Source organism: Gobio gobio (assembly GCF_949357685.1).
Source record: "Gobio gobio genome assembly, chromosome: 10".
NCBI lineage: Eukaryota > Metazoa > Chordata > Actinopteri > Cypriniformes > Gobionidae > Gobio > Gobio gobio.
In genome coordinates this window covers 49732036-49755716 of record NC_137116.1, presented here as the reverse complement: position 1 = coordinate 49755716, position 23681 = coordinate 49732036, and the positions used below count along the sequence as shown (strand labels likewise).

Sequence of the window (23681 nt, the reverse complement as noted above, 5' to 3'; positions counted from 1 at the left end):
ATTATTAAAAATACATATTATATATTATTATTATTATTGTAATAATATTTTTTAATTATTATTATTATTTCGAATATCCACAGTAACAGAACATTTATTTTTATCTGTGTATGTCCAAAAACAAAGTTTTGTAGGTGATTTTAGATACAGTTGAAAACTAAGTCAAGCTGTTGAAGAAATGCATTTTTTGAGCAAGAAGGACACTCAAACATTTTTTAAATATTAAAAGAAAGGTCATGGCGATCCTGCTTTTAAAAGACATGAATGATAACACACTGTTCAATATTACAACACAAATATAATGGAAAACTGCACAATTTTTCCAAAAGAAACATGGAGGAAAAGAGCATGCATGTCTTCCATGGAAGATTCGATTTTGTTTAATCAGAAAATGATATACATGTACACAAGTCAAACAGTAGCATTGTGAATTATCATCACATTGTCTCTGTTATCATCTTGGAAATACATTTTGTGTAAAAAAGTCTTGCCATTCAAATGAAATAATGACACACGAAATAGATTATTTTACTACTGGGTCGTGCATCACACTGTAAATGGAAGGACAAGTCAAGTGCATTGCATTGTGGGATATCATAAACCGCACAGTAAACACTGGTTTATGAGGTGAATGTACAGTAGCAGGTCAAGCAGGTATTCCATGCGTACAGAAAAATACTGTACTCATAATACATACCAGTACTACATACTGCAGAAATATGAAGAGCAGTATGGTTCGCTATTACGAACACAGCCAATGTCACGGCATGGAACCAGGCACATTAGCGCCCACTGACTGCACATCTACCCGCCGTCTACTTTCATCCCTCTAAAAACGTGTTAAGAGATGATAGAGGGAAATGAACTGAGGTTAAGAGTCTCATGCCAAAACATTTTAGCAGATAAAGAGACACAGATAGCCACTCTTTTAAATAAGTGCTGCCTGGGCCATTTGTCACATCGAGGCCGGACCTAGACATCGATGGCATAAACATTATTTAAAAGAAATGTGCTTCCTGTTTGAGGGGGTTTCATTAATCATAGACATATTCAAACACGCTTCCTCCGCAAGACTCCGCATCATCAATAATCTCGCCAACAGAGTATGCGTCCAAGTTTGGAACACAGCTCTCAGTTTTGGAAATGACTGATGATAGATCAAAGGAGAAAGATTAATAAGCACAATCGAACAGGAGGAGACCAAAGGGAAAAATTGCGCTGCTTGCTGACACATCAAAACTTTCTTTGTATGCAAATGGCGGAAAACACAAGATTCTGCACTCAAGTGAACTGAACTTTTCCCAGAGACTGTGCATTCATTTACAAATCTCTGGTTCTACAACAACACCGTTCAGATAATGCTGAAGTTATTTTAGACTTAATTTAATAGCAACATCAACATTTACATAAAATATTATGGCATTAAACATATATATTTAACATATATACTGTATATACTATATATATATATACACTGACCAGCCAAAAATAAAGTCGCTGTTTGGATTTACATAGGAAAATGCTTAAAGGAACACTCTACTTTTTTTGAAAATAGGCTGATTTTCCAACTCCCCTAGAGTTAAACAGTTGAGTTTTACCATTTTCGAATCCATTCAGCCGTTCTCCGGATCTGGCGGTTGCACTTTTAGCATAGCTTAGCATAGATCATTGAATCTGATTAGACCGTTAGCATCTCACTCAAAAATGACCGAAGGGTTTTGATATTTTTCCTATGTAAAGGTTGACTCTTCTGTAGTTACATCGTGTACTAAGACCGACGGAAAATGAAAAGTTGCGATTTCCTAGATCGATATGTCTAGGAACTATACTCTCATTCATGCGTAATAATCAAGGAACTTTGTGCCGTACCACGGGTGCAGCGGCGCAATGATATTACGCAGCGCCTGAAAATAGGCTAACTTCCGTAAACATAAACAACGTGACAACCTGCTTGCACAGAGAGTGTGCTGGGGACTATTTGCAGGTGCTGTGTAATATCACGTAATAGTACACGATGTAACAACAGAAGAGTCAAGTTTTATAGAGGAAAAATATCTAAACTCTTTGGTCATTTTTGAGCGAGATGCTAACGGTCTAATCAGATTCAATGGCTGACATGGATTGTTTTAAAATACGGAGAATAAGCTCAATTTGCCGGCTTTAACTAGCTTGTAGTCTCAATAGGGTGAATTCAGGGTGATTGGGACACTTTTTCCAAGTCATCTCAATGGCAAAAAGTGTCCCAATCACCCTGAAATCACTCTATGTATATCTCAAATTGAGTAAAGAGCGTATTTTTCAACTTAACAGATTGTCCGACCTCCTCACTCACTTTCTTCCAAGCAAGATCCTTTTTATTCCTGTTTCTATAAAGTACGTACAGCTCCGGGTATCCACATATTATTTGTCCTCATTGTTGTCACTACTAGAGCAAGCTCCTGATTGGTTAATGCGGCGCGAATATCCGCCAAAGTTCCGATTTTTCAACTCCACGCGTCAAACGCTCAATTCGCGTCGTGTCATTTGTGCGAATCGCGTCATTTGCGCCGCCTCATTAGCACAAATCGCACCGCAAAATGTCTATTCGCGTCTTTGCATTGATATTAACATGTAAATCACTCGCGCGAAACGCTTCATTCGCATCTGCTGTGAACGCACCATTAAGCATTTGCCTTTTTAAATCCTTACAGCAACTTTTTTTATTGGTCGGGCAGTGTATATGTTATATACAATGAGGTCCAAAAGCATTTGCTTTTTCACTGTGGAACCCCCATTTCATATGAATATGATGTATTAAATTCAGAGGTTAATCATACTTTAATCACATTAACTTAGCACATTAACTTTCAGGGTATAGAATTTGTCTCCGGCATAGTACCTGCCATATACAGTCAAATCTAAATGTATTCAGACACCCAGGGGCGCCGCTAAGGGGGGGAAAGTTAGGACGATTCTTAGGGCCTTTTAGGGCCCCCAAAGATTGGTTTTATTAGTAGCCTAGTAACAGTACTAGTAGTAACGTAATAGAGTATCTGAGTAACAAATAAAACAAAATGACGTCTTATTTCTGCATTTCCGGCACCATTCACTAAATGGTTTCGTCCTGTCCTACGTAGCCTAGAATCACTGAGTGAGATCAGAAGGTAAAATATGTCAAATTAGAGTTGTCTTAGCGTTCGACAAAGAAGTATAAATTCGGTCATCAAAACCGAGGCTACAGAGGGTAGAGAGAGAGAAAACGGCCCGGCAATTACTCACCCGAAAAGAAAGGGTATATGTTTATGCATGGAACTTTCTTTGCTATATTGTTAGCGCCAGTTGCATAGCCAACAACTACCTGATAGTCTATTCAATAGGTTACGTTTTTCACCACTGAAAGTACAAATAATAATTGGCTTTTGTGAATGTGAATTATATAATGCATTTAATGTCAAATAATCTAAAAAAAAAGAGAAGAAGTAGGCACTTAAAGGTTTCTATTGATACATATATTCTTTCATTGGGCCAAGAATTGCTAGTGGAGCCCCTGCAGACACCTTCAACATTTTCTCACATTATCATATAATGATAGTTTAGAAAATGGTAATAAAATATGACAAGAACTCAGAGTTAAACTGTGTCAGAACAAATTCATCTCGATAATGTCAGATGACTTTGATAGAAAGGTATGTAATGGATTACAATTAACCAACCAGCTGTCCGATGTTCAATTTAAGTACACAATTAGATAATACCAATTTAGGTCAACCAATGACCAGGCAATGCTTCATTTTGTTCAGTCTGTGGTGTAAAAGGTCACATTAGCAATTCAAGAAAAAACACTGAAGCAAAACATGGTCAGGTCAAAGTGTCTGAATCATTTTGGTCCCAAATCTTTATCAATTTTACTGGTAGTCCACTGTGTGAAGAATTTTTAATTTTTAATATGTCACAGTTTACTTTATTTTGCTATCCTCACTTACATAAATTAACTATAGTGTCCTGCAGACACTAGTAAAAAAATATATCTGTGTCTGATATATATATATCTGTGTATATATATATATATATATATATATATATATATATATATATATATATATATATATATATATATATATATATATATACTTTTTGTGTCACACCGGTTCGGAATGACATGAGATTGAGTAAATTATGACAAAATTTAAATATCTTCTCAGACAGTTCAAGATTCTTTCAGAGAGAGTTAAAGCATAAGTAAATAATCAAATAAATGACAACAAAGTCATTGTCCAGGCATAACAATCACAAAAAAGTCGAACTAGATCTTTCCATCCTGGCGTTTTGTACCAGACAACAGATGCGATTTTGCCAGGAGAAAAGGGGAAGTGTCAGCATGTATTAATTTCAAAGTCTGGCTGACAGATGAGTCAACATTTCCTTCCTCCCACCTTCCAAAGCAAAAGGACAAAAGAAAGTGGTCTTTGCCAAAAGTTTGTCACAAAGAAAGAAAGGCCGTGAGCTCCTCTCATTGCAGAGCAATCTCCCCAGCAACTGCTCTAATGAGTCTATGCTCATAATTAACAAAAGAGTGCTAATAAGGTCCTGTAGCTGGACTAATAAGTTCTCCTGAAGGACCAAATGGGTTTTTAAAAAGATGGTACCTGCCCTTTACTAAACCCAGGTTTCATGACACACCGAACATGGGTGTTAAGATGCTGTTGAAGTGGAATAGTGAGGTGCAAACTACTTCTCCAGATGCATGCTACTGATCTCCTGCCACCTCAGATGTGCTGCCAACTCTGCAGCCGTGGCAGTGACCTAGTTGTGAGCACTCCAGTCTAAACGAGGAGAGGGAGATGGCAGGTACTATGCCAGAGACAAATTATATATCCTGAAAGTTGACATGCAACGATTTAAAAAATGTTGCCCTGACTTTGCAATAGAAATATAGTGATTAAACTATGAATAACCACTGAATTTCAGCAGTTCAGCAGTGAAAAAGCAAATGCGTTTGGGCCTCATTGTATATAACATTCAGATTAAAAGAATGCAAACTCACTCAATTTTACACAGTGGTAACATTCTGTGGAAGTTATGCTATAAAAGTGGCATATTCGCTCTAATGCTGCATCACTATGTTCTCCGTGTTCTAGTTTCTCGGGAGCACTGAGGTGGGATAATGACTAAGGAGGCCTGGATTCAGACAACCTCATTAATGATCCAGGGCTTTTGCCGAGTCAGATCGCTGGCACCTTGGGATCCACAAAAGAAACCTTTATCCATCCTTCAAAGAGACCCTGAGGATAGATTTACTTAGCATCTAAGCAATTCCATTGTCACTGGAAGAAATAAACCTTCTATTGATCAAAGGTAAAGAGTGTGATTTCCGCACCACTAGTGGCAATAATAGGAACTGCAAAAATAAAGACATTCCCTAAATGCCCCAATATACTTCAAGTGAAATCTAAGTGACATATGCGTAACTGACGTGACGTCATTCTGAATGAAATACGGCCAAAACAAACATCGTTTGGAGTTTGTTTTGGGAGTTCAAAACAGCTTGGCAGAGCAAACTTTCTGGAAAAGTTTGCTCCGGCTAGTGGTCCGTGGCGATCCAAAAAATAAGTAGGTGTACGCAGAGGCTCTGCCTGCTTTCACGATGAAATCTTTTCTGGTTCATTTCCTCTGTTCAGTCCGTCGAGGTCAGACATCCGCGACTGAAAACATGAACCCTGGCGAGCTGTTTTATAGTAGGAAATTAAGTTGTATGCCATCTATTGATTAATATGTTAAGTCTATTGTATAAAGTGCTATATAAATAAACGTGACTTTACTAGAGTGCCGAATTGCAGAGCTCGTGCAAACATCCAAGTGGTAAGATGATCAGATGCCTGTTTTCTCAATTTTGTTGTGTTTTTGTTATTGAGAGGAAAGCACACGGCACATATTTACATATTCTTCTAAGCTTCGCTCTCAGCAGTGTGGGCGGCGTCAGATGTTCGCTAACAGTATATCGCCAGTTTTATCCCTAAATGAAGAACGAAAAAGGACTTTGCCATGAGTATATCGGGGTCTTAACACTCCTTGTTACAAAGGACCCTTTATTCAGCCCAGCAAGTAATATATTTATATTAGTAGGTTTTGTTACAGTGAGTTATTCAGTGACTATGGACCGTTAATGCCCCCTTGTGGAATAACGGTGTAATTTGACTGTGCTGGAAGTGCGTCATTTAGTTGTTGTTGTTATGAATCCGTAGAGTGTGGACTGCGAAACGCACAAGAGTTGCCTCATTTCATAAAAGTTGTGCTATTAATCGTGTGCGTGCATCTAAAAGTAAGTTTCTATGTTTATTGAGTTTATTTCTCTTGCTCTTTATGGAAAATCACCATAATCCTGTTTTTGTTACATTCAATAGGCCTAATTAATGTCGCATACGGCTGATCAACCTGCCTATATTATCATATTGTATGCATATAACGACATTTCTTCCTTGTTTATATCAAGCGTAAGTGTAATTGCCTCTTCATTGTGTATATTTATATAATTTGTTGGAATTATCGCATACGCTAGGAAATGCTTAGTCATTCTGTTATGCACGTGCTGTCTATGTGACATCATTGACGCTACGGCCGCGGGTTCGATCCCCGGTCTGACCAAAGTTAAATAGAGATAAGATAACACAGTGAATAATATGACTTCTGTATATGCTCTAATGTCTTTCTAAGTATTCAAATGGTTTATCTTTGTTATGCTATTATTTTTATTAATGTTAAGCAATGATATATTGGTTTCTATTTGTCTTTTAGAACCACACATGCACCCAATAAATCCTCTTACCAAACCTATACGCATCTTCATTGCGTCCTGACCAGATGTACCACAGTGATTAATTTTACCCGATCCACATTGGTTGCTACAAAACATATGGTTACCAACTTTTTCAGCAGCCTTCGCTCCAGAGGTATTTTTCCAATTTATTTTCTACATCTACACCACGGACCAAACCAACAAGATCTAATTTGAAGCAAGAAGTATATGAAAAGTCATTTAAAAAAAAACACAAAAATAAATAATTGTATTTTATGATTGGATGAATTACAAATCCCATGAAGCATTGTGAATGATGTAATCGAATAAAAAACCATGGCACGATATAAAACTATTGTATACATTCATTGATTACAAGCAAGAATGTTATTTAGGTTTATATCAAAATATTCAGATCTACAGTGCAAAGTATTCACAGCATTTCACTTTTTCCTGGGCTGGAGTCTGGGCTCTTGCTGGGCCACTCAAGGAGAGTGGCAGAGTTGTCCCATAGCCACTCCTTTGTTATCTTGGCTGTGTGCTTAGGGTCGTTGTCCTGTTGGAAGAGGAACCTTCGCCCCAGTCTGAGTTCCAGAGCGCTGTAGGCAAGTTTTCATCAAGGATGTCTCTGTACATTGCTGCATTCATATTTCTCTCGATCCTGACTAGTCTCCCAGTTCCTGCCGCTAAAAAACATCCCCACAGCATGATGCTGCCACCACCATGCTTCGCTGTAGGGATGGTATTGGTCAGACGATGAGCGGTGCCTGGTATTCTCCAGACATGACCAAAGAGTTTCATCAGACCAGAGAGTTTTGTTTCTCATGGCCTGAGAGTCCCTCAGGTGCCTTTTGTCTTCCTTCTGGCCACTCTACCATACAGGCCTGATTGGTGGAGTGCTGCAGAGATGGTTGTACTTCTGGAAGGTTCTCCTTTCTCCAAAGAGAAACGCTGGAGCTCTGTCAGAGTGACCATCGGGTTCTTGGTCACCTGACTAAGGCCCTTCTCCCCCAATCGCTCAGTTTGACCGGGCGGCCAGCTCTAGAAAGAGTCCTGGTGGTTCCAAACTTCTTCCATTTTCGGATGATGGAGGCCACTGTGCTCATTAGGACCTTCAATGCTGCAGAAATTTCTCTGTACCCTTCCCCAGATCTGTGCCTCGATACAATCCTGTCTCGGAGGTCTACAGACAATTCCTTGAACTTCATTGCTTGGTTTGTGCTCTGACATGGACCGTTAACTGTGGGACCTTATATAAACAGGTGTGTGCCTTTCCAAATCATGTCCAATCAACTGAATTTACCACGGGTGGACTCCAATCAAGTTTTAGAAACATCTTAAAGGGTGATCAGCGGAAACAGATGCACCTGAGCAATTTTGAGTGTCATGGCAAAGGCTGTGAATACTTATGTACATGTGATTTTTTTCGTTTTTTATTTTTAATACTTTTGCAAAGATTTCAAACAAACTTCTTTCATGCTGTCATTATGGGGTATTGTTTGCAGAATTGAGGAAAAAACCCCAAGATTTTAATCCATTTTGGAATAAGGCTGTAACATAGAATGTGGAAAAAGTGAAACGCTGTGAATACTTTCCGGATGCACTGTATACGAAATTATAAATAGTTCGAAAGTTCAATGAGAACCATTTATATTATCCGCAATTCTCCATGGATACAGGTGATCACTAGCCTGGATTCCAGCCGAACTTAGCCCCGCAACATTTTAACTCGGGCAGTTCGGTCTGGACTTGATCAGTAAGTAATTATGCCCGAACAGAAACTGTTCGGACCAATGAAATTGTCAGGGCGGGCTTTAGACGATGATGGACAGATGATCAACAGTAACGTAATCATCCACGTCATCAAAGGGGCGTGGGCTGAATTTATTCTTATCCTAAACGGAGAACTTGTTCGTATATGCATTCACCTTTACTATTTCTCTCGGAAATGATAATCATGTTGGTAAGTACTCTGTGTATCCTTGAATTATTTTTTTACAACACCGGCAAAGATCGTTTACACTCATCTTTTTCTTCTAACGTTAGGCTACTTATTCCAGCGTGCAGACAGGGTTGGCAAGTTTTTACAACAAAACCTGCCCAATTGCTAACGTTACTCAAAACTAGTCAAAAACAAGCCCAATAGCTTTCCGGGGTGGGTCCCTCCGAGGAAAAAAGGCATTTGGGGGGTAAAATATGTGTTATTTTGGCAGGGCTACCTGCTAAAATTTGCATTCCTGGGTCTGTATATCACATAACTGGTCGCTTCAACCCGCGGACTTGGCAACACAGTGCAGTTGAGTTCTGTTGACATTTGACAACTAACGTTATGCGTCGCTCCGTTGCTCTGATTGGTTGTAGGTCTATCCAATTGAGGTCTTTCCTGGTTTGGTTGAAACACGCCCCATAATCACAGCCCAACAGAGCAGTATCAGACTCACGCCCGTTTCACACATACTCCGTTTGCAGTACGTATGCGGTGTGTATTTTTTTCCGTACCCATGTTAACGGATTACAGCTTTCACACTGCGCGCGGATGCTGTCCGTCAGTCCGTTCCAGGTGCGGTGCGTCTGCAGCAGTCCGGCGATCGTTTCCGTACCGAGTCTATTTTTTGCTGTGCTGCATTGCGGAATTAAAGTGACAGCACATTGTTCGCTTTAAAATAAACATGTACTGAAACGTAAATCTAGTAATTTTACCACAGATGCATATCATTTAAAATATACTCTGTTTCAAAGTCAACACATGGTTTTTTTTTCTCGGGTAAAGCAAGGAAACGACACCTTACCTGGCATTTAGGTTTAAAAAAATGAAATAATGGAGAGCACGTACGTTCCTGGAGGTGGAAAAACAAAGGTCTTTATGACCTGCTTTTAAAAGGGTTTAAAAGCGAAAGAAAAGACGAGAGTCGGCTGTTTCTATTGTAAGTTTCTAATTTAAAATGTTTATAGGCTATAAGTTTTATTTCAATGTTTTGCCACTTGTGTGAGCTAAATCTAAAGTTTAGGCTATATAAATATAAAGTAGCCTAATGAATTGAATAAAACGTTGTTTAAATGTACTATGTTAAAACGTGACATCTATGAAAGTGTAAACAAAGAGAATTGCAATTCTGACAAGCCATGCCATCACTAACAACTTTTGGATTTGAAATAAAAAAAATAATGAATAAATGCTGTGTTTGTGGTATACAACCGCGGATCAGTTGCGCGCTGCAAACGCAGCATATATGAAAGCACAACAGCGCGTGCTGCTCCTGCACCGCATACGCACCGCAACACGCACAGCATACGCACTGCAGACGGAGTATGTGTGAAACGGGCGTCATATTCTGACTAGAATTGAGTATGACGACGTCAGGCTAGGTGATCACTGGATTATGGGTAGAATAGCAGTTCACTGGGAATTCGGCTATTAAACACAATATTTAAAAAATGAATGGGATGTTTACTTCCAAAACCCTGTTGACGCTGTATTGTTCAGACAAACAGGTAATGTCACAATCAATGAAATGAGCCTGAATATCAAGCCACTTAAACAACAGGAGCAATTGTCACTATAATGTTTGACTAATCGCTTACATAGAGCTGTCTCTGCACATGAAAAAATTACAGTTGAAAAAGATACATTTAATGATGCCTATTATGATTTAATAGAGCTTACTTTATATAACATGATCGAATCCACTATTTTGTAGTAAGCACTGGGCAGATATTGCATTTCATTTCATCTGTAGAGAGCAAGTAAACACAGGTTATAGACAGATATAATCATATGAGCTCAGGATATCATGGTATACCTGTAATTAAATTTTGAAATTACCCTTCAGAACTCTCGTTCGGTATTCTTGTAATTTCGCTCAATGGCCTCATATTTGCTTTCAGATTTATCCTGCGGTTTTCAAGGAGAGTGTGTGCAAACTAGTTTATAGCTCGCATCATCCAAACCACGACAAGCGTGTGCGTCCCTTGGGCTGAGAAATCCATCCATATCATGAAGTTATCTCTGACTCTGTGATAAATAATAAAAAGTTCCCATGATATTACGGCCGTATAGTCTAAACTCCACAAGACTGTGGAATACAACCCTCTTTTCTCAACCCAATCGGCCCTATTGATGGGGCAGTGTTTTTATTGTCTGGCCGAGGGAATGTAATGAAAGCATGGCCCTGGTTTACTGGCTGAATTCATAAAACTCTGATCTAAATGTAGGGGCCGCAGATCCCATCTGTCTCTCATTCTGTCTCCTGCTCTCCAGAGCCAGCTCTGAAATGATGCTATCACATATCAGACGCACAGGACACCTACGGCACTTTGATAAATATTTAAAAAAATGACACATTTACACAATTTAACAAGGGATTTGACCGTTTACACATTTAGTAGCTTATTAAGATATTCCTATAACAAAAAGGTATTTCAATATTATTTAATCATTATGCAATACTGGGAAATATAGTAATAGCTGTTTTGATCAAATACAGTATATAACAGTATATTATAAAAATATATATTATACATACACACATGGGTAACCTGGGTTTGGTTTGTTTTGTTCATGTTTCATAGTCATAACTGCTTTGTTTCTAGTTCTTCATTTAGACCCATTTCCTCACCTTTGTTTGCAACTGACTGTAACACACACACACACACACGCACGCACACACACACACACACACACACACACACACACACACACACACACACACACACACACACACACACACACACACACACACACACACACACACACACACACACACACACACACACACACACACACACACACACACACACACACACACACACACACACACACACACACACACACACACACACACACAACTGTAACATACATGTAATATATATATAGTTTATAATATTTTGGATATAAAATCATCATATAATATATAAATATTATAAAATGATCTATTATATTAACTCTTTCCCTGCCAGCGTCTTTATCATTTTCAAAAAATGTCATAGCTCCCAGAATATTTTGTTGTATGAATATCTGAATATGCAATATATCAAAAGAAAGAACAGACCATCTGGTTTTAAACCAAAAAATAGTTTGATTCTAGCTTCATGCATTCTTTTTTATCAACATAAAAGCAACATTTTGACATTTAGGCCATTTTGATTTATATGCTGTTTATTGTTGATGATCGCATAATTTTTCATATGCATCTGCTTACATATGAGATCGCTCGTTTCTGCTTTTTTTCACCCTGTGTTTTGATCTGGAGATACTGTACTCGTTCAGGAGATGTGTAATAGCTAGGGTTGGGTATTGTTTTTTTTTTTTTTTTTACAATACTGGTGCCGTTTAACCGTTTTAAAACAGTACCGGTGCCTGAACCGATTTTATTTTTAAAAGAACCACAAAACGACGGTGGATGACATTAAAGTATGTTATTTTATTGGAAGAAAAATCTTTAAATTGAACAATGTATAATGTTTAAAGTATACTTAAATAAATAAATACAAATCACAACAATTCACTGTTTACAATTTACAATTTACCACCTAACCGAACTACAATAGGCCTAATTTAACACTAAATAACAGCTAAGTAGTCTCTATTCTTGGTATGCTACAAACCAGCTTCAAGTTTAAGCAATTATTTTGCAAAAATATGACCATATTGCCTTCTCTGGCTAAATATTTTACAACGCCTCGCCTTATTATTTCCATGGCGACGTGTCATACTTCTCACTTGACACACCACAGCCACAATAATGCTGTATGACACATTTTATTATAATTTTTTTTCTTCAAAATATTCACAAACTCGTATGTAATGAACTATCTTATATTCCGGTTTTCACATATATGTAAGTGAATTTGTTTTGTCATTTAAAACCCTTTATAATGATCATGTTAGTTGATTTATAATGCGCGATGGGTGCCGCCATGTTGGTTTACACCGCAATTTAGAGAATCGGATCTGTCGGATCACGTAAATTCATCCACGTCTCACGAAATACATGAAAGTAAGTGACCGGTGAACTGGGAGAAGAATAGAGTAAACTATATAGTTTACTATATAATGTGTATCTGATATAAATAAGAAACATAGTCAAATTATAACTGAAAGGATTGTTATTGCCGCTTCCATAGACATCAGTGTGTATTTAACAAACTATAGATGTATTATTATGTGCATTTAAATGTCTGGAACCTAAAATAAACATTATGTGGTTGAAAACGCTGAATAGTTGTGATATGTGGCAAGCTCTGAGCGTGTCTGTCTCTGGCTCGGCTCCAGTCAAAGTGCGAAAGCACGTTTGAATTTAAGTGGCACCGAAATCTGTGTTCTGATTCGGTCCGGTTACATACTGGTTGGGTTTCGGTATACCCAACCCAACACGGAAAGCCGTAAAAACTCATTAGTGGCAGGGAAGCTTTTTCTCTTGAATGGCGAGTCAACTTGTCAATGGCATGGTAAGAGTTAATATAATATATATGTATAAATCAAAAGAAAAAAGTTTTACATTACAGCGCAGCACAGCTCAATAAAGCACATTCAAATATATACACAGACAACTGTATGTAATATATATTTGATAATATTTCTGGAAATAAAACAGCCAAATGTCAATGGAGCACAAATGGGTCTATGTCTCGTATACAGACATGATGTGGTCGACTGAATTCTTTGCTATAATGTCCTTGTGGTGTGCCACATCAAATAAAGTCCTCCACTGTTTGACCATTGAGCTCCAGTGCGTTTTGTCATCTCATCTTCAAATGCACAGTGAAAATGAGGTGTGTGCCTGCTGGGGATGTTGGCATACGGCTGCGTAGTGTGAGCTCCATCCCCCGCTAGTTCACGGGCGAGTCATTTCCCTCAAGTTTCAATTAAAAAAAAAGAAAAAGAGAACGAAATAAAGATGGAGCTGTTCATCACACAGGAAAAGCTCATAAAAAGCTTTAGTATGCTGACAACATATTGGCACAAGAGAGAAATGGTATCTTGTAAACACTGTAAGATTTGCTTAATGTTTGAGAAACTTTAGTATTTCAGGCTCAAATTACTGTCAAGGATAAATAATCTCTTGTCTGCTGTAATCAGCGAGTGTTACACTCATAAAAGGTCATAAACTGGGAACTTGTGGGACATTGTGAGTAATGGTGCTTGTGATTTTCCTACACTCTTCCGTCTTGACAATCCAGACGGTGCTGATGAAGCCTTTTACAATAATGACACAGGTGAAGGAGAGGCGAGCAATATGGTACTCATGAAGTTGAACTAAACTATTTTAAAAATGCTATCAGTAAAAAGTTCAGCAAAGGCAAAATCTGTTTTCCAAGTGGAATGTGTCAAGGTCTGTTCACATGAAATGAGATGCCACTAAACGACACAGAAGCACAGTATATATCAAGAGGCAATATTGAGAATTTCAAGGTATTTGAACCCTGCTGTATAAAAATGTATCACACTTTCAAAAAAAAAATGTATTAAGCAGCAAAAACTGTTTGATCATACTAAGAACCATTATTAATACTGAGCATTTATTAATAATTGAGCACAAAAACAGAATATTAGAATGATTTCGGAAGGATCATGAATACTAAAGACAGAAAATAGCTGGTGAAAATTCAGTTTTGCCAACACATATTAAAATAGAAAAAGGTTATATTTCACAATATCACAATTTTTACTGAAATGTAAAAAATATATTTAAAAAAATCTTTATATATATATATGTGTGTGTGTGTGTGTGTGTGTATATATCTTTATATGGAAAAAAGTAAGAGACCACTTAACATTGAGAAATCAATGTTAAGTGGTCTCTTAATTTTTTCCAGAGCTGTATGCACACACACACACACACACACACACACACACACACACACACACACACACACACACACACACACACACACACACACACACACACACACACACACACACACACACACACACACACACACACACACACACACACACACACACACACACACACACACACACACACACACACACACACACACACACATATATAAATTCAAACACACAATAAATAAATATTAACCAAACATTTATAATAAATTATAGTATTATAAATTATTATAATAATATAATAAAGTATAAAAATTATAAGTAAATATTAAATAAAAGTAAATATAAATTCTCTATATATATGACAATTTGAATTTGATTTTGTAAATGATTTTCTTCAGTATTTTAACAGTTAAAAAAATTCACCTAGCTTCTGAATAAACCTTGCTTTCACTAGATCACCATAAAACATTATTTTGACACTAAATGCACTATAATAGCGAAGCACCAAGAGTATTTAACACAAGCCACTGTCCTTCTTTTCACCACAAAACACTTCTCTTTCTATCTAAATTAGGCTGGTTATAGATTATGCTACATTTACAAAACTCTTGTGCCTGGCTCTTTTAAAGGGATAGTTTACCCAAAAATTAAAATCCTGTCATCATTTGCTCATCCTAAAGATGTATGAACTTCTTTTTTTTCTGCTGAACATAAAAGAAGACATTCTGAAGATGTTGGTAACCAAACAGTTGATGGACCCCACTGACTTCCACTGTATGGAAAAATATACTATGGAAGTCAATGGGGCCCAACTGTTTGGTTACTAACATCTTCAGCATATCTTCTTTTATGTTCAGTAGAAGAAAGAAATTCATACAGGTTTGGAACAACTTTAGGGTGATTAAATGATGACAGAAATGATAATTTTTTGGGTGAACTATCCGCAATACTGCCTATTGAAAGCAGATGGTAAACCACATTTAAAGGGTTTCTCCGTTATAACCAGACATATATCCAGATGAGCGAATCAGGTACCTGGGGTGCGTTTCCCATACAACGATGTAACACACTGCTTAACTACCATAGCAAGATGCATCGTTGAAGAAATCAACTAGCTACGGACGACTGTTTCCCAAAACCGTATTGTTGCACATTTGTCATTCAACCACGTTGGTTAATGATGTCACACAGATGGTGGACTAATAACTTCTTTTAATGGATCTGTTTAAGGTTGAATTAATGCTAGATTTTCTTGCTATAAATTATGAACATGGCATCTGAGGACTAATTCTAATTTTTGTCAGTTATTTTGGTTCATTTCCAGATTCAATCATTGGCTCGTCTTTACGTAGAGCATGTCCGCACATGCACACTCATTAAAAACAGTGCTTTAAATCTCTTGAATGTTAAATGACATGTGTATGCATTCTAAATAAAAGATTGTACTGAGTGTCAGCTAGGGCTGCAGCTATCGATTCTTTTTGTAATCGATTAATCTAGCACTTAATCGATCGATTAATCGGATAAAACATTTTTTCACATGCTTTTAAGCAACCAAAACAAATAATGCATAACGAAAATGAAGAGGAAAAGCAATTTAATTTATTAATATGCACAACAGGTTTCATGCTGTAATCTAGCCCTGACATCAAAGTAAATATATTTTATGTAGATTTCTACACCTGCAGCATTTACCATTAGATTACTAACAAATAATATATAATTTCTGGGGTGAGCCTATTTGCTATGGTGACCTAGCAACCTGTGTGTGTGTGTGTGTGTGTGTGTGTGTGTGTGTGTGTGTGTGTGTGTGTGTATGCGTATGCGCGTGCACGCACGCGTGCCGTGCGTGAGGCTTCATTGCAGTTTGGTACAGCAGAAATACATACATTCATTCATCTTTAATACATACTATTAAAGTTGGAATTTTTCCAACAAATGCAAAAAGTGCATTTCTTTGTGATTTTAAAATACTTGAAGGAAACGGTTTACTTTCAGCAGTTATTGTCTATGGGGCAGATTTATGTTTGTTTTACATCAGATAGGCTACAGATAAATTAACATTTATTTGAATGCATTAATGAGAGAGAGATGGTGTGTGTGAATTACTCATACCGTCTCTATTCATTATGAAGCTGTGGTTTGTACTTACTTCAAAGGTATTCAAATATATGCCTATAACGGTTGAGTTGAGTTTCTAAGCTACTTTAGTGACTTTACTTTATAGTCACAGGACAGCGTTGGCACTGCGTTTCTGCGCGCGATCTTCACGTGAAAAGAGGTCTGCCTTCAGGGCGCGCGCACGTTGTCAGAGACGCGACACGGCTCGGCTCTGTGTCACAGAAAAAAGCTGAGTACTGAACGGATAAGTTTTCCGTATTGTTGTTTTTGAATAGTGCACAATCGCTTCAATGTTCAAACTGGCAAGGCTTTTACTTGACAAGCTTTATGAGGACGAAAGTGAAAGCGATCTGGCTTCAGGGCTTGCGCACGCCGTGTGTGTGTGTGGCAGCTATAAAAACGGCAATCAATTTACCTGTATAAACTGTGTAAAACATGCAGTTAATATAGTGATTCTGGGCATCTAGAATCTAACGTAAACTAAATTCAAAATGTATCACGTGCTATGGTGTGCTTCCTGAACATTGAACAGCGGTCCGTGTGAATCAGATCCCTACGCGTATAGTGGGCGTCATAGGAATTTAACGAGGCTTTGAGGCAGAATTTTTGCCTCGAGGAATTTTTGTAATCGAGTTAATCGAGTAACTCGATGAATCGTTTCAGCCCTAGTGTCAGCTTGCTAATTTTGCTCAAGATAAGGATTTATTAAGTCCACATGTCCTGCAAACAAGAAGCTATGCTTCTAACTACAGGTCGAGAGCTGTCGTTCCAACCACACAACTTTGCGATGCTGTTTGCGAACGTTCGCTGGAACTATGGTTTCGGGTAACACTGACTCGTTGAGCTATGCTGATAACGACGGAACTTGCGACCAAAGTTGGCTTTCGGGAAACGCACCCTTGGATAGCAGTAGTTGGGCCATGCCGTAAAGTCCCAGCAAAGTATGCCAGATCACACAGTGCGCACCATTCCCAACAACCTCGTACTAAGAACCAGCCTGAAAGATAAGGAATGTGGTCGCATTTGCACGGTTAGCTAACTTGCATAATTCCTTTAGTGAATCAGGCGCAAAAACAATGCAAAAAGCACAATCAACAGTGCCATTCATTCTTTGTGAACTCTCCCAGCATTGTTGTATTTTATAATCTCGTTCTGCAAGTTCTTCATGCCAGAAATTCAGACTTGGTATGCACAGGAATTTGGCTTTGTGGATAATGCTACGACTACAGGGACAGATTCATTTCAGGCCGATTCGTCAGGTCTGATCTTGGAGCACAAGCGATATTTCTCAAACTAACCTGGATAAGCCTGCCCTGTTCGGTCTGCAGAGTGCTGAGCTCCTGTCCAATGTTGCCCTGGCCTTGTCTCAGAGCGTTGTACTCCATTTTCAGCTGACTGGCATGGGCGGAGAGTTTGGCCACCTCCTCAGCCAGTTTAACGAGCAGAGCCCGGTCCTGCCCTTTCACTGACTTCAGATCAGTGTCGTGGTCGGTGAGAGAGTGCAGCAGTGAGGTTTGCACGCCCTCCAGACGCAGGAAGTTATTGTTGTAGTCGGGGCAGTTTGGATCAATGAAGATGTTGATGCGGGAGCCATCGCCTCTCTCGATGGTTACCAGGGCATTAGCCTCATCCTGGTTAGTGCTGATGAGAGGGGGGCCATCGGGGCCGCTGGGCGCTTGGTAATGGTTCATCAGAAGGATGATCCCGGTTACCGTGACAGCCAGTAACACGGCAACAAAGAGCAGGATGGTGCATAGGAGATAGCTACAGCTCATCCTCTGTAAAAGCGTGAAAAACAGACACAGAACGAGATGCATTAGTATACAAAAATAAAAGACATGTCTCAAAAGAAGCATTAAAACAACCAGCACGTCATAGATGGACGGAAATTTGTTTTTTTCTTCTTCTTCTTCTCCCCAATACATTTTAATCTTAAATACAACTCCGTAAAGCTGATGCATAAGTAATATGCGCTGATTAAACTTGCAGGAGGGCATATCAAATCTGACATATACCGATAACACGGATTCAAAAGTCGGTTGCCCACAACTGCAGCTTACAAATTTCTAAAAATCCCTGTTGAGCATTAAACATGCATGGAGATGCCTCTTGAAAGTTTAATCTGCTATTATGTAACACCTGAAGACTCCTGAATGCATAAATTCAGGCTTTTCACAAAGGTGTTTATAAAAGGCGTAAACAGAAAATGTATTTGCCTGGTTGCCTAAGACCTAATCACCATCCCTTGCTCCAGATAATTTAAGTCGGGATGATAGTATTCACAGAACATGAATGCAACCTCAACCAGAAGGAAATTTAGGATTTTCTCTAAGCCCAGACTTTCAGAATTGAGGCTGCTCGATTATGGAAATAATCATAATCACGATCACTTTTTGTCAATATTGAAAACACCATTATTTAACGTTTATTGGTGGGCGATATTAACTTATTTCAGGACACAAATAATTTGAAATATCAGTGAAATTTCACAATTAACGATACTTCAGGAAATCCCTTCATTAAAAGTCCATTTCACCAAAACTTTGACGCTTCAAACTTCATAAAGACATTGTAAAAGAAATCCATGTGCGTCAAGCGTTTATTAATCCAAGTCTTCTGAAGAGACACAATTGATTTATATGATGAACAGATTTCATTTAGGTTTTCATTCATATAGAAAAATTGGCTGTGTCCGAAATTGCCCCCTTATCCCCTAAATAGGGCACTATTTGAGGGCAAAGCCATTTGTAGTGGTGTCCGAAACCATAGTGGACGTTATTGAGTTATTGAGTGTCTCACAATGCACCGCAATAATGAGTTAAAGGGATAGTTCACCCAAAAATGAAGTTAGCCCATGATTTACTCACCCACAAGTCATCCTAGGTTTTAAAGAATATCATAAACACCTAGCATGGCTTGAGGGTGAGTAAATCATGGGCTAATTTTCATATTTGGGTGAACTAACCCTTTAACTAATGTAAGAAAAAGGTCCAATAATATGCAATAATTGCATAAGACAAGTAAACAGTCATCATTACAATAAGAACAAAGAAACCAATTACCAACTAAATAGACTAATAAATACAACAGAATGAAAATACAAATTTAATAAACAGTGTTTTCAGGAATATTTATTTCAGGAATATATACTGACAGTGGTATTCAGATAAGTAATAGCCTACAACAAAATATTGAATAATCAAATGTAAAATAACACTGCATAGTCTTACTGTACACATTAAATATAGATTAATCATTATTAAAGCTACTTAAGTTATTCAGTCAAGATCACTGAGTGATTTTCTTTGTCATTTGTGGTTTGATTATCATTAATGAAAGACTGCAGCAGGTTTATTAGGAGTTAATGCACGGATACAATATACTGTTACACACACACACGTTTTCTTTCTCAACTGTGTGCGTTTACTTAAGACATAACCCACTGTGTTTACTGTGTGAATACTCTCCAAAAAGGCCTTTTGACATTCTTGTGAGTACGCCTTTAGGTGCAAATCTGAAACCGCATTCGGCTCCGACTTGTGTCTCTTTTGTGGCTTGAGGTTTTAATAACACTGTTTATTATCAAACATGTCCTGCAGTTTTACAACACTCACTTATTTGGCTGATTTGGATGTTCTTTTAGGAAGGAACAAACACGCATTGCTGTGAAGGAAAGGAAGGTGCCCTGGACGTACGGAGCGGCACAATAATTGGTTTACCTAAATTATCTAGTTTACATAATCGTTGGAAGCCAAAATCAATTGACAAGGTTCGAAATTGCGACCATTTTGGTCGCATAATTAGGCGCCCGAAACTGAATCTGTGCCACCTCCAAAAATTTGGGAGCCTTTGTGCGAGTGCAAATAATTGTTGAGGTTGACCTGTTTTCATTTCTCTACAAAACGTTCCCTAGTTACTGCACAGTATGTGCCTGCTGTGAGCTGATACAGTCCACTGTTCTATAAATAACCAATTAAACTTCATCTTTACGCTCTTAACTGTAAAGCAGACTTTAGGTTGGTTAATAGGCTATTAGCCATCAATCACTCCTTTTCACTCACTGCGCTTCGTTGTCACGTGACAGGGAGCTAACTAGCGCGCAAAATAAAAAGAGCTGAAGAAGAGAAAGATTTTTTGAAGAGGCAGGTGAAAGAGCCAGATTAAAACGTCAATAACAAAAAATAATTATACAACAGTTCAATAAACAATAAAAATCAAGTCACGTACACTTTAGACACAATATTGACTGTTTTTGTTCTGTTTCAGCAGTGAAAATAGTTCAGATCACAGCAGAATCACAGCACGTCTCACAGCAACATTCTTCCATAACTGAATGATTCAGCGTTTTAAACGAATCGGTTGAGTCAAAGATTTAATAAAAAAACTGCCTCATTCTTGAATGAATCAGTCGTTTGAACGAATCGTTTGAATGAATGACTCAATGACTCACTCATTAAGAAGGTCACTTGCCGCCACCTACTGGCGATTTAGTTTCATGTTTAAAAGTATCATTCTTTCCAACATTTCTTATTTGTATATTCAACATATATTTAAAACAATCTCATAACATTATCCAATGCAATTGTAATGTTTCAGTGTAAATTATTTAATTTGATTGGCAACAGTCCTATAGTGTATTATTATTCTGACTGATTTATTTGCACATGACACACACACACACACACACACATTTAAACATTATATAATATAATACATAAACATTTTAGTTGTGATGTTCCTGATTTTTTACTGGTGCTCCTAACTTTTTGGGAGCAATTTGGGATTTTGAGCAATTTTTGAATTCGGGAGCACTAGTGAACAGTAAAAAATTTCGAGCCCTGTATGATTAATCGCACAGCCCTAGGATGTTTTGATAAAAGAATCATGCCGAAAGCAAACTGATATTGATTGTAATTACATTTTCATTTTGAGTGTACCATTTACCTTATTAATCACTATAAAGCTAAAATGCTATTCATTTAGCTGGTTTAAGAAGCAAATAAACTATATTGACTGTGGGAGAACGAGAACGATAAAAAAACAAATAAAACATAAATTACACATGATGTGTATAATTTGCTCTTCATTATATTATACTAGGGCTGATACATACTGTAAATGTATGAAATTGCTCACATCATCATGACTTCTGGGACTTTAAATCAGTATAAATTCTATGCATACGTTTACATAGCTATTGCAGAATATGCTAGGTCAAATGGATCATAAAAGTTGCGTGTTATTTTTTTTAAATATTACTGTGATTGTTAACCCGTTCAAAAGATTACATACCCTTAAATCTTAATAATGCGTGTTGTTACCTGGATGACAACTGTTTTTATGTTTTGTGATTTTCCTGAGTGATGAAACTGCCTAATGTTTTTCAGAAACATTCTTCTGCATATTTGAACCCTTTCCAGCAGCGAGTGTATGATTTGGAGATTTATCATTTCACAAAGAGGACAACCAGGGGACTCATTCACAACTATTACAAAAGGTGATACATTTCACCTATTCTCAAAAAGGTAACAAGATCCATCAAGTAATTTTTTCTTATTCAGTTAAAAGATATTTTTTCATTTAGTACTGCATTTTAGAAGAACATAAGATGTGTATACGTTTCCCAGAAACCATCTAATTCAAAAAGTATTTTTGCGTTTCATGTCTATAGCCTACATATTTTCAGAAGACTGAACACACATTATAAATGAATTAATGACATAATATGCCGATTAATAAATCAAATAAACCACACAAAATAAAATAAAATCAATCGTATTGTAACAATATTGTGGCAGTCACTGAATAAAGATGATAAAATAAGTAATTTTACATAATTGACCTACAGTTCACAGTTTTTGTATCACACAATTGACAGCCCTACTTTAAATACAGTCTACAGACATATCAAAAACATGTCTTGATTTGTTTCCCTTATGCATGCAAACATGTGTTCCTCTTATTGTGCATTAAAAATGTAACAAAGCCAAAGCCAGTGTACATTAGGAGGAGGGGCGGCAGCAGCTAATTTGTGAACACTTTACACTGATTTCTGTGATTGCCTAGGGCCCGAGCGGTGGGCTGGAATATAAACGACAAGATGAGCAGTGTTTCCTTTGAGGATCTAGGAAGGCAAATCCCCACAGGGCAAAAGACTAGAAACCACAGACATAAGCCTTACAGCTCAATATTACGGTTTGGTTAAGTGCCCAGAGTTGACAACTCTCTCATCTACGCGAGTTTGTGCCAGCGTGCGGACGTGTGTGTGTGTGCGCGTGTGTGTGCATACAGCAACAAATGCAGATATAACAACAAATGAAGTGAAGAACATTTGATGGGAAACAAGGGAATGCCACGCAGGCACTGGAGAGGACTTGCTTATCATTTTGCTATGCCTTTTTTATTCAGGGGGAGCCTGAATCGCTCGCCCCGCTGTTATTCAAGTGGCACTTCAATATTCCACTTGACAGCGGGTGCCGCTCCCTCGCGTGAGCTTCGAGTACATTTTCTACATTTATTTGTCGTACTTTTACATATATGCCAGAGTGACTTAATGCCCATGAGCCGTAGTGCCATTTATGATGGAAATTAAATCACTGACACTCAGGCTGAAGCAGAGCACAGCTACAAATAAGACTTTTGCTGGATCAACAGTAAAGACTGTCTCTGCTTTCCTGGTCGGGCCAGTTGTTCAGATTTCTATTTGCAAACATAATCACTGGCCCAGCATACAACAACAAAAAAAGAGAATTAATGTAAACATTTTATGAATGTGTAGTATTTACATTCATAATTTAACATTTAAATTGTAGTCACTATTTCATATTTATTTTTAAATTATTAAATCAATTATTAAAAAATATTATACATATTTCATCAAATGTTAAACTAGCTTTAAGAGAAAATATGTATCAAAATATGTATGTATATGCAATATATCAAAAGAAAGAACAGACACTCTTCATTTAAACAAAAAAAAACTGTTTTATTCTTCAT

General features: G+C 37.6%; 1 protein-coding gene across 3 annotated transcripts in view; it reads right to left on the bottom strand.

Moving 5' to 3' along the window:
- The window catches only part of fibcd1a (fibrinogen C domain containing 1a), a 201222-nt gene that overhangs the window by 128095 nt on the left and 49446 nt on the right, over positions 1 to 23681 (bottom strand). For all 3 annotated transcript variants that reach the window (XM_079826743.1, XM_079826745.1, XM_079826744.1), the window contains one exon: positions 17984 to 18463. In XM_079826743.1, the coding sequence (XP_079682869.1) occupies positions 17984 to 18463 (480 nt within the window). The remainder of the gene's footprint in view (positions 1 to 17983; positions 18464 to 23681) is intronic.